Source organism: Mchenga conophoros, linkage group LG3 (assembly GCF_057382185.1).
Source record: "Mchenga conophoros isolate Kocher_MC1m ecotype Shallow Benthic linkage group LG3, M_conophoros_male_GT1.1, whole genome shotgun sequence".
NCBI classification, from domain to species: domain Eukaryota; kingdom Metazoa; phylum Chordata; class Actinopteri; order Cichliformes; family Cichlidae; genus Mchenga; species Mchenga conophoros.
The window spans coordinates 64133478-64146087 of NC_140528.1; the positions used below are offsets into that span (position 1 = coordinate 64133478).

General features: G+C 39.3%; 1 protein-coding gene across 2 annotated transcripts; it reads left to right on the forward strand.

Moving 5' to 3' along the window:
* Positions 1-1370: 1370 nt before the first annotated feature.
* On the forward strand, positions 1371-7275 carry LOC146580073 (prostaglandin reductase 1-like). Of its 2 annotated transcripts, none has more exons than XM_085266621.1 (9): positions 1371-1497; positions 3872-4020; positions 4153-4198; positions 4331-4390; positions 4857-5024; positions 5336-5609; positions 5985-6090; positions 6435-6553; positions 6655-7275. In XM_085266621.1, exons 2-9 carry the CDS (start codon positions 3915-3917, stop codon positions 6763-6765), a joined length of 990 nt encoding a protein of 329 aa, XP_085122747.1. In that variant the 5' UTR covers positions 1371-1497; positions 3872-3914; the 3' UTR covers positions 6766-7275. The 2 variants fall into 2 exon arrangements, with proteins under 2 accessions (XP_085122747.1, XP_085122755.1); XM_085266629.1 differs by having other exon boundaries at positions 1449-1502.
* Positions 7276-12610: the final 5335 nt, after the last annotated feature.

A 12610-nucleotide genomic window follows, 5' to 3' on the forward strand; every position in this document is an offset into this window, starting at 1 on the left:
CATATTATTACCCATTCTAAGGCCATCAATATAGCATACAGCTCTACTGCATACACACTCAAAAAGTTTGATGTTCTCTTCCCAAAGTTGATATTTAATTCCGGAACTACCACTAAGTTCCCTTCCACCACTCATTTCAACCCTCATCACCCTCCTGTGACTTACATACTTCCTACAACTAATAAGCACATGTTCAACCGTCTCCATAGCATTACACCAATCACACAACCCTGTCGGATGTTTCCCTATCCTAAAAAGAGTACCATTTAGAAAGCAATGACCTGTTCGTATTCTACTTATAATAACCTCCTCCTGTCTATTTAATCCACTACTCCTCTTAACTTCTATTGTGTTTTGTACCCTATATAAATGTCTCCCTTTTGTTTCATTATCTCATTTGCCAGAAGTTCTTACTTTCTGTCCAAACTATACTTTTCCCTTCAGATTCTGACAGTGGTATCTGTACATCTATATCAACTTTTTTAACAGCTGCTTTAGCCAACCTATCTGCTCTTTCAGTGGCGGTCCTAGCCTGTTTGGTGCCCTGAGCGAACACCCCCCCTCTATATTATATATATGTGAAACAGGCTCTTTGATTATAATGATGTGATGTGTAAACCTCTAAACTGAATAAATAAATTGTTTTCATGGTTATTTATCCCGAATATCGTCTCAGTATGTCTGATACAAAAGAGAAAGTTGAAACTATCAGGACAGAGTTTTGGTATGATTGTGTAACTGTGTAATCATGCTTATGTACATCTGGATAATGACACAAACTAGTGTGTGGCGCTTCACTTTTTTAAAAAACTAAAAGATAGAAATCAGATTATAGGATCTGTAGTGTTGTTTATTTATATTATGGTACTTATCATTTGTGATATTTATTACTGTATGCATACTTTATTAGAAGAGATGAGATTTAAAAAAAATCTCTTCTTTGCTGGTTCCATCGAAGAAGAAATGCTCAAGTAACTATGTAGCACGTACGTAATCCAATTACACAACAGTGTGATGGGGAATCGTACAATATAGGATCACGTTCATACAATATATTGTATGAACGTGATCCTATATTGTACGAACGTGATGATTATGTATATTGTAATAACGTGATATTATGTTGTTCAAACGTGAAAAGTATATTGTACAAACATGATAGTATATTGTACAAACAGGAAAAGTATCTTGTTAGAACAATAAACTTTTCACGTTATAACGTGATACACTTGTATTTTTCTTTTGCCTGGGTGGCAGCTCTACGCTTCCGTAGGAATCAGCTGTGTTTTGCTGCCCATTTTATTTCGAATCTGGCGCGAACCGGCGAGCCAGTTCCTGAATCAGTCACGTGGTACGGACTGCCCGCGAGGCCTCGAATGTCACTGCATACGTAATCAAAGCGAGCTTCGACACGCGCTTCACAAAAACTTCCCCGAGATTACACGACACAGGTATCGAAGCTTCGACACACAGGACACATCACTACACACTTCATCGGTAAGGCAAGGCTCCAGTCTATATCGTTATTTGTGGAATAATAGGATTTACTCAGCTGTACTGTTTCAGTAGAAGAGGCGAACTTAGGAAGTGCAGCTACAGGAGGGAGTTGCAACTCACTTTTAATGTGTTAGTCTGCGTCAGTATTATTTGCCAAAGAACATGGACGCTGGAGTGGGTTTTACGAAGTACATGTATGAGACGAGAGTTCATTTCTAAGTCTATGAAGACTGAAAACCGCAGGATACGCTTCCTGCTTTGTTTTGTGTGTGCGTATGACTGTACATGTGTGTTTTTGAGCATGCTAAGAAATTGTGCATTCCTAATGAATTACTGCTCCCATAACAATATCTGGGAAATTATAATCCGATAGTGACAGTATCAGATAGTTTATAGTCAGATACTTTATAGTCAGAAGAAACAGGTGTTATGAAATAATAAAAGACACTTTCTCCCATACTTAAGAAATTCTTTTGTTAGAATTTTTAAATAATTTAGCTATAACAGTCGTAATAATAGTAATAAAGATCATTTATACCAAGTGAAATAAAATATTTAAAAATCATCAGAGCCACATGCTTTGTGTTTTTACTGAAAACCTGTCTGTGGATTTTTTTTTTTAAAAAAAGCTGTTTTTTGGGTTTTTTTTCATGTGACAAACTATGTCTGAAGTACAGTAATATACAATTTTCACTGAAGAAGGATTGGCTGTCAGCGAGTCGTTTGGCGCCAAAAAGATAAACAAGTCGTGCTTTTTCGCGGCAAAACATCCATACAGAGCGCGCGTTGCAACGCATGACTAGCGTCAGAGGCGGAGCAAAACTTTTAGCCAATCAGATTTGGAGATACAAGCTCTTCGTCCTCGCCACCCTCCCCCCATCCCCCGAAACTGGAGATCCAGCTGCTGACATCAGTCTTTAACCGTTTCTTTTAGTGATGGGAAATCCGGCTCTTTTTAGAGAACCGACTCCTTCGGCTTGACTCACTAAAAAGACCCTCCTTCGGCTCCCAACCTGATCTTCAGGTTATTTTGTTGCTTAATTAATTTATTATCAACAACAATATAAAATTATACACAAAATGAATTACTAATATAAAAAAACATGTTTTTTTTATATATGTTTATTATATAAATATGCTTTTATTTATTCACTCCACATAAAATGTAAAAAATAAATTATAAAATACAAAAAACAACTATTTACAATTTAACTTTTAACTATTTAAATTTTAAGCTTTTTCCTTTTAAACAAATTTAAAGGGAAACAACACAAAACACTGCAAACCACAACACAATAAAATATAAATTAAAATATGCAAAAAAAACAAACAAACAAAAAACCCCCAAAGATGCACGTTCTCTGGGATGATTTTTTTTGGAAGAGTGTTTTCCTGCTTGGAATTGCATACATAGGATTCAGTGCATGAATAAACTTTCTGAATCCTTTATCATCCACAACTGATGATAAAGGATTCAGAAAGTTTTATAAGACAGAAAACTCCTATCAGACTTTTCATGCTGAATAATGATAAATATTCAGTATTGAGTTCTGTCTTGCTGGGGGTCACAGACTTCTGCAAAAACTGTCTAATAGGGCTTTGGAGTTGACGTAACGCCGCAAAACTTACAAGAATGAAAATGTGACACCAACAAAAAATGATGGCAGAGAACTCGATATCAGCTCGTCTCGCCGCTGCTATCCAAGCCTGACGTCTTCGTTTGGTAACATCAGATATATGAGATCCCTCACGTTGCTTCCAGGAGGGGAACTCATTTTCTTTACTATACTTTTCTAATGTGATGATGTTGTTGCCCTGGCTTTCTCTCTCTCTCCCTCCTGCTCTGTTCCTGTGCTACCTCGAGTGTAACTCCCCCCTCTGCTCAGCCCAAACACAAGGCTCACGTGCGACGTGAAGCGAAAAAAGTGAGAGAAAGGATAGGGGGGAAAAAAACCACAGCTCTCGTCATTCACTTCAAAGAGCCGGCTCTAATAGCCGTTTCGTTCGCAACCGTCACATCACTAGTTTCTTTGTATGAGACAAAAGAGTTCATTTATAAGTCGTATGATTGTACATGTGTGTATTTTTGAGCATGCTAAGCATTCCTAATGAATTTACATTAGGAAAATTCAAAAAAATACATAAATTACAACTCAAATTTTAATCACAAACCCATCTTCTGAGCTGGGCAAGGCTCTGCAGCAGGCTGGGAGTCAGGACCATCAACAAAGTACAGCGAAATATTTAATTTACACAGTGTCCCTAAAATCGCTCACATCTCAATGGATTTTGGCTGATTATCTTAGGAACTTAGGAACTTCCTGTGAGTGGTGAAAAGGCTGGTGATGATTTTCATGTCTTCTTATGTTTACAGAAGCAGTTAAAAGCTATATCTGCTGCCATACAAGAGAAGCATCATGGTTCAAGCCAAGTTCTGGGTAATGACTAAGCACTTTGACGGCTTCCCAAAAAACAGTGACTTTGAGCTGAAGGTGGAGGAGCTCCCTGAGCCCAAAGATGGAGGTAGGACTTTGTTGTTGTTTTTTTTCTCTCTGATAGGACAGAAAAGACCCCCCCCCCCCACACACACACACACACACACAAACAACACACATATTTATTTTGTCAAATAAATGTGTGTACCTATGTTTTCAGAGGTGCTTCTGGAAGCTGTGTTTCTCAGTGTCGACCCGTACATGAGGTGAGTAGAGAGCAGAACCACATACACTGAATCATTTTCATAGCAATGCTACGTTTAGCTCATTTTTATACAGATGAAAATGTATTTCAAAATGTATTCGACTATATTGTAACACACTGCTTGTTTCATCAGGCCGTTCAGCAGAGTTACCATGAAGGAAGGAGATGTGATGATTGGAACTCAGGTGGCCAAGTAAGAAACACAAACAGCACATGGGGAAAGCTTTTATCCTCGGTGATGTGCATGCCTGATGTTTACTGAAAAAGAACGCGGCCTTCGTCTGCTGCTAATGACCAAAGACTTTGTGTCATTCCTCACTGACTCGAGAGTAAAAACAGATGTTGAGACATTGAGTTTGTAGCACTGAGAACACATCTGCTTCGGCAGTCAGTTTTCCACACAAAGCAATGTCACACAGAGGAAAGGCTAATATGTGATAACATGAACTAATATTGCAGAAATACACATACCGATTGTACAGGTGCTTATCAGTGCTCAGTCTGGTATTTGAGTAACAAATACCTGATAAACCTCTAGACTTATAATCTTTAACTGTATTCTACAGTTTAATTTTGCGTTTTCAGCTACTAGCATTATCAAATTATCATCTCAATGAGAAGCTTTTTAATGTGATTATTATGTTGTTGTTTTCCTTTAGAGTGATCCAGAGTAAAAATCCAGCGTTTCCTGTGGGAAGCCACGTTGTGAGTGACAGTGGGTGGAGAACCCACACGCTCAGTGATGGGACCGGCCTCACTCCCATCCTGCCTGAGTGGCCTAAAGATGTGTCCCTGTCTCTGGCTCTGGGTGCCATCGGGATGCCCGGGTAAGTCATTTTCTATTGGATGTTAAATCGTGGCAGGATGTTCTGACTTTTCCAGCAGATATTAGGTTGAAAATTGCAACCAAATAAAAGCATTAAAATCAAAAAAACAAGTAACAGTAAGACGTGAGTGATTTTATAGAGAAATATTTACATAAAATAGTCTTCTTTTAAGACAGTAAGAGGACAAACCCCAGATGTTTTCTCCTGTTGATGAGCTGAAGCAGAGTTTCTAAGCAGTTATTTTTGTGGGTATAATTAATATGGAAATCAAAGAGGCAACAGCTGGATTTACTGTGTCTGTCTCTCTGCAGACTGACGGCTGTTTATGGGATAGAAGACGTGTTGGGTCTAAAGGAGGGTGAGACCCTGCTGGTGAACGCTGCAGCTGGAGCGGTGGGCTCCGTGGTGGGACAGATCGCCAAGATCAAGGGCTGTAAGGTGGTGGGCTCGACAGGCTCTGATGCCAAAGTGGTTTTTCTCAAAGAGCTGGGATTTGATGAGGCCTTCAACTACAAAACTGTGGGTTCCCTGGAGGAGGCTCTGAGGAAGGCTTCACCTGAAGGATACGACTGCTTGTTTGAAAATGTGAGCATTTGTGATGTTAAATTGCAAAGCTTTGTGTTTTTGAGTGACAGCAGATTACCGCTTTTTGGCAAGTGATTGAAACTCCACGTGCCGCCATGACCACCCCGTTTCCCTAAATGTAAAATGTCCAGTCTCTCCCAAACTTCGCGGGCATGAGTCGAAAGTCAAGTTCGTAAATGTTTGATATGCGATTTGTCAGTAATGGTTAGAGCGCCACCTAATGGGACAATGATAATCATCATTGACTTCGATCAATGTCACATCAGATCGAAAATGCTGGGTGTAGGTGTTGGGCGTGGCTCGACGCAACGGGGTGCGAGGGCCCTCATAACGCTGCTTGCAGCTTTAATTTGTTTTTGTTGTTGTTGTTTTTAGGTGGGAGGATCTTTTGCAACTGTTGCCCTGGAGCAGATGAAGAACTGTGGAAGAATAGCTGTGTGTGGAAGTATCTCCACCTACAATGACAGTACACCGCAGACAGGTGAGGATAGCAGGCATCATTTTTTATAGAGTTGTAAAAACTCTGTCATTGTGGTATTCATTTTTTTTATGAGACAGTTAATGATGTCATGTTTTCTAAAAACAAATAGATCCTAATGCTTTCATCAATTAACTTAATTCCTTCTTATAATCAGAAATGCAGTTAATACACCCATTAAAATTTCTCATGTATTATTGTTGTTTTCCACTAGAGGGAGACATTGCACTACTGAAGTGTGCTTTAAAAGCTGTGGAGGCACACAGAGTTATTTTAGATATGGATTGTAGTTTCCTTGCTGTGAAATATGTTTTATATTTTTCTCTCTTTAATGACCTGTGTTTTAGGTCCGTATCCCTACTTCACTATGATCATAAAGGAGCTGAAGATGGAGGGATTTATGCAAAGCAGCAGGCAGCACAAGCACCCTGAGACCCTCAAGAGACTGTTAGCATGGGTGAAAGAGGTTAGTGTGAGCCTTTTCTTTAAGTAAAGATGTAAACATCAGTTCCCCATGTTTCTGTTGTGATGTATTGTATTTGTGATGTGTGTATTGTGCGTCCACAGGGCAAACTGCAGTGTCGGGAGCACGTCACAAAAGGCTTTGAAAACATGCCGGCTGCTTTTATGGGAATGATGCGGGGAGAAAACATGGGCAAGGCCGTCGTCGCAGTCTGAAGAGTTCAATGCAAGAGAGCCAGCATTACTAATAACTGCCATTATTACACAATCTATCAATTAATGAAGAATCGAGCAATCACCATAACAGAATCATTTCACATTAACATTTCACTTGTTTTTCTTGTTTTGTTTTGTTTTTTTAGTGTATTGGTACTCATCGAAACAGCAGTCGAGTCACTTTAATCATTCAAAGAAATGTGATTTCTAGTCAGAAATCAGTTGTTCATAACGAATTGTTAGTTAAATCTGAAATATTACATTGAAATTGTGATTGTAGTTTACATTTAGACGTTTTGTGTAGCACCACCATCTTCACCATTCAGCGACTGAAACCTGAATGAAATTTTACTCAAGAAAAAGGAAATTGGTCAAAGGACATCATTCTGTTACGATCAGTGCAGATGTGTGGCTGCTACGTGTACACATTATTTACTGCAGAATGATTAATCGCATGCTTTGTGTTTACTGGAAACCTTTCTGTGTATAAAGTTGTTGTTTTTTTGTTTTTTCTTTGTTTGGTTTTTTTCCTTGTGAAACAACAATTCTGTGACTTGCTATACAGTATGAATCTGATGTTTGCAGGTTCTGCTTCTTGGGACTCCCATATCAAAGGCAAGAGCAACTTAGATCCCAGCTTGTTTTCCACTAAAGCGTTACTTGTTGAAATATGATTTTGCAGTACGTGTGCAGCTCGTCTCTGCACAGGCAAGCACAAAAGTTAGTAAGTACACTAAAGTATAGTTGTTTGAATGATTTCTTTCCATCTGTATTGAAGTAATCAAATTACAACTCAGATTTTAATCACAAACTCATCTTCTGAGCTGGGCAAGGCTCTGCAGGAGGCTGAGTCAGGACCATCAACAAAGTGCAGCAAAATATTTAATTTACAGTGTCCCCAGAAATCACTTGCATCTCAATAAATTTTGGCTGATTATCTTAGGAACTTATTCCCCATAAAATTCAAAATTATTTAATAACTTTAAAGCTTGATTTTGGTGATTTGCAGCAGAAAATATGTTGAGGTTCAGATTTCAAGCTTTAAAACATCTATTGCACATTTCAACATGAAAGTGCCAGATCCCATCCTACTTTTATTCAGTGGTATTTATATCAGACTCTTCACAACAACAGTTACCCCAAGATGCTTTATATTTTAAGGTAAATATAACCGATATCAACTACGCACTGTCACATGACCCACGTCAGCTGATTTGAGGTCCCTCTCCTGATTTGCTCCTTCCAAGTCGCGGCAAGGATGAAAACCGGCTGTGGAGGGATACTTCCGGGTTCGTCGCCTCCCTTGGCTGTAAGCTAACGGCATTGTAAAAAAAGCGTTTCTCCCCTCAGTTCGTCTATAAAATCTTATCACCTCAGCGGTGAGTGTCCTTAACATCTACCAAAAACAACGTTTTAGTTGTCAGTAACGAGTCGATCGTTTCCGCGATTAAAACTACTTCATTTGGTGCGTTCCCACCGCGAGCAGAACTCCGGTTCGAAAACTGCTGTTTTTGAACACTTTTATTTATTTAAGCACTTAAATGGGCTTTCTTTGAAACAAAGTGCAATTGACTGATTATTGTTATGTGTTGCCTTGAATTCGGCGATGCTGTCTGTTTCTTTATTGTCGTTTTTGTATTTGTAGTGAACGCTACTGGAATGTATATATTATGCTACGTAGCCAAAATGATTAATAATTTAACCATTGTACCTTTGTGAAATATGATGATGATTCACATTGTTGCACAGAATTACAGAAAAAATGATTTGTTGAACTTGATGTGCTAATGGGCATTTTTCTGGCCTACAGGTCAGGGTCCCCCCCACCCCACACTGAATCGATCATTTTCATATTGAAGTGGCGAGCCGGTAGGACCATTCTTTTCCCCTCTTTTCACCCAGTTTGCAGTCTTTTGATTACGGACCTATTTTGCCCATTACATGAAGCTGGACCCTAAGGAGGAGTTCCTTAAAATTGAACTTGAAAAGAAACTTCAAAAAAAGGACCGAAAGGACTCTTGCACAGAGAATCACAACATTAGTTATTAATTAATTGTGGTACATTTATTTTGTGTTTTGTATTTATTATTTTGTTCCATTTCCCCTTCCCCCCCCATTTATTCAATATATTTTGGGGTTTTCAAAAATATAATTTGCATTCTCTGGTCTCGTCATTCACACCATCTAGGCTCCATACAGAACTATTTCTTCTGCGCGTCAGTCAGTAAACTCACCAATTGCAATAAAACTAGCCCTTATCTAACTTTGCATTACATAAAGACTACAATAATACAGAGAAACCCTTAATCAGACGAGCGAGCACTTGGGTGACAGCGGGAAGGAAAACTCCCTCTTAACAGGAAGGAACCGCTGGCAAAACCAGGTACAGGATGGAGCAACCATCTGTCCCTGCCATTTAGGGGTGATGAGAGGAAGACTGGACAAAAGACACCCTGTGAAGAGAGCCAGAGATTAATAATAAATAATGATGAAATGCAAAGGTGTATTTAAAAAAAAAATACATGAAGAAAAAACACTCAGTCCATCATGGGAATCTGTCGCTGACTGTGTGTAAAGTGAAGAAAAGGACCTAAGCGCTGACACAGAGGGAGATGAAAAAAGGGTTTAAACAAAGTGAGCTGTTTATTATAGGCTGGTTTTGGTTTAAACCCTTTTATTCGACAAGAATACCAAAAAAAAAAAAAAAAAAAAAAAAAGCGAAAGCAAGTAGTGCGAAAACTAAACTCAAAGACTGGGAAAGTCCTACGAGAAGCGTCAACTTAATAGGATGGTTAAGACTGCCATGAGGATTGTTGGTGCCCCTCTCTCATCTCTGGAGGAGATCTACAAACAGCGCTGCATATGCAGAGCTATCTCCATCATCAGAGACCCCCACCACCCCTCGCATGGCCTGTTCTCCATCAGCTGCAGAACCACCAGGATGCTGGATTGCACAAGCCGTGAGAATGATAAACGGACTCTGCCCCCCATCCCACCCACACAGCCATTCACACAGCTACACTGTGAGGTCCACAAACGGACTGTAATGCTCCCTACCTACACACGCACACACGTACACACGTACAATACACTCCCCAGATACACACACGACCTAATTTAATCATCCCCTTCCGTGAAAGGACTGCTGCTCTCCACCCGAATGAATGTGACTTGAGTTTGTTTTAGAATTTAGATTTTATGTTATTTATCCATAACTATTGTTGCAATTCATTACTGCCTTTTACTGCTCTTTTTAAACGTATTCTTTTTAAACTGCATTATTTATTGCACTGTATTGTTTATTGCACCGTAGAGGCTGGTGAGAAACAGTATTTCATTTCAGGCTGGGTAACACCATACGAAATGACAATAAACTTCTTCTTGAGTCTTCTTGAGTCAAACTAATAATAATACTAGAACTTAACATCCTTTCAATATAATATAAGAAATCACAAATACAAAAATAAACACAAAATGCTGGGTCCTGACAAAATCCCCCAGCGGCCTTGACGAATTGCAGCGTAACTAACAGAGGAGTCGGGGTCAGCTGATCCAGGACTAACTGTATGTTTTATCAAAAAAGAAAGTTTTAAGTCTAATCTTGATGGTAGAGAGGGTGTCTGTCTCCTGAATCCAAACTGGGAGCTGCTTCCACAGAAGAGGGGCCTGAAAGCTGAAGGCTCTGCCTCCCATTCTACTTTTAAATCTATTGAGAGCATGTAACCAACACTTCTCTTTAAAGTTAGTCTTCACCCAGTGCAGTGAAACTGGCTGCCAAACTGATGGCTGGCTTGCCATCCAGAAAGCTGGAGAAACTTAGTTTGTTCATTTTTATGTTTCCATCTGGGATTTCAGCAAAAGCTTTTGCATATTAATGCGCTCTGGTATGTGCTCTGACATTAGCAGCATAAACTGAAATTGACTGAAGGCGGAGGGGAGAGTTTGTTGAAGAAAACCTGCCAGAGAGCAGGTTAAGATCACAGATTGTGTTACCTTGGTAACTGGCACAGGGTTTAAGCGAGATATCTTTGTCAGGAAAAAACAAAAAGCCATAGTTTCCTTAATCTCAGGGTTTTTGTTTTTTCACGAAACACTGCTTTGTAACCCTGGGGTCCGTTCTTCGTACGTCGCTTACTACATCCAAGATCAAATGACACATCCAAGATCAAATCATCGCGCTAACTTTGAGCTCGCTATTCCGGTTCTCCGAACACACCTGTTGTTGACGATTAGTATAGCTGGATGAAGTAATGTGAGATCACTGGGTGGCTTAGCAGGGGCTACGCATCGATAGTAGAAACATTGATCGGCAACCCTCTGATTGGTCGGCGAAAATGTCGAAGGAGCGCGCTCGGTATTTTTCGGCAGCAGAGCAAGAACTCTTGAGTGAGGGATTTCAGGAGTTTCAGAGTTTAATCAGAACGCAAGGGAACACTGCAAAGGCTGCAAAAGCAAGGAGAGAGGGCTGGCAGAAAGTTGCTGACAAATTAAACTCCTAAGTAATTTAATAATAATAATAATAACAATAATAATGGAGTGGATTTATATAGCGCTTTTCAAGGCACCCAAAGCGCTTTACAATGCCACTCTTCATTCACTCTCACAGTGGAGGCAGCTACGGTTGTAGCCACAGCTGCCCTGGGGCAGACTGACTGAAGCCAGGCTGCCATATCGCGCCATCGGCCCCTCTGGCCAACACCAGTAGGCGGTAGGGTAGATTTATTATATTACATTATATTATATTATATTATATTATATTATATTATATTATATTATATTATATTATATCCTCTTTCACATTAGAGCCACAACAGGACCCACTAGAACATGGGAACAAGTAAAAGTGAAATATAAGAATATTCTACAGAATGGTAATATTTATCTGTCTATCCCGCAATATACGCTGAATTCTGAAAACTCTCCTTATCAATCTTGCACCTTCCGCAATGGGTGGCTCGCGTAAACGGACAGGACATGGCTGCGACAGACTTCCCAAATCCACCTTCGCTTTTATAGCCGTGGTCTCTCATCTTGATTACACGAAGTAATTTACAATTACTACTCTAAAATATGAATTACATCTGAAATAATCAAATACATGAAATAGAATGATTAATGGTACATTTCCCTTTTTTTAGGAAATGACCTGTATGTATCTGTATGGAATCAATAAAAGGGTCAAGTGCTGCATTATCTTTAGTTACATTGATAACATTTATTTATGGAAAAACAGTGGTGGAATATCGCTGTTGCTTTCGTATAAATGAAGCGGACATACCTGAGTGGCCGCGATCTAATCCTGTTTACATAAAGTAAACCTGCTCCCGAGCAGCTCTGTTGCTATGACAGCAAGTCGCGGATGAGCTTCGGGGAACCGAACGATCCAAGATCACGCGAAATCGTCAACAATCAAATCCAGCTAACTTACTTAGCGAGGTACGAAGAACGGACCCCTGAGCATTAAAAGTCAAACCTCTGATATATATTTCTTTTTTTTTTGTTGTTGTTGAAAACAACAAAATGTGGTTTAGAACTAGAAGATTTAGATTTACAGACTTCAAAACTTGGCAAGAACAGAGTTTTGTTTTGTTTTTAAGTAAAGGATTTAAAGCTGCTTTTATCTGCTTCCTTATTAACAAGGAGTCGCCACAGTGGGTAGCTCCATGTGTTTGACCTGAATAGATACATAAATAGTTACAGGTCAAATTTGATTCTAGAGCACACTGAATGTCTAGGAAAAATGTGTTTTTGTGTCTTTTGGTACTTTAGGAAAGGTCATAAAATTTCAGAATAAAAAAAATGTAACTATTTTTTACTGCTGTCAAATTTCAAAGATGGCTCAAAT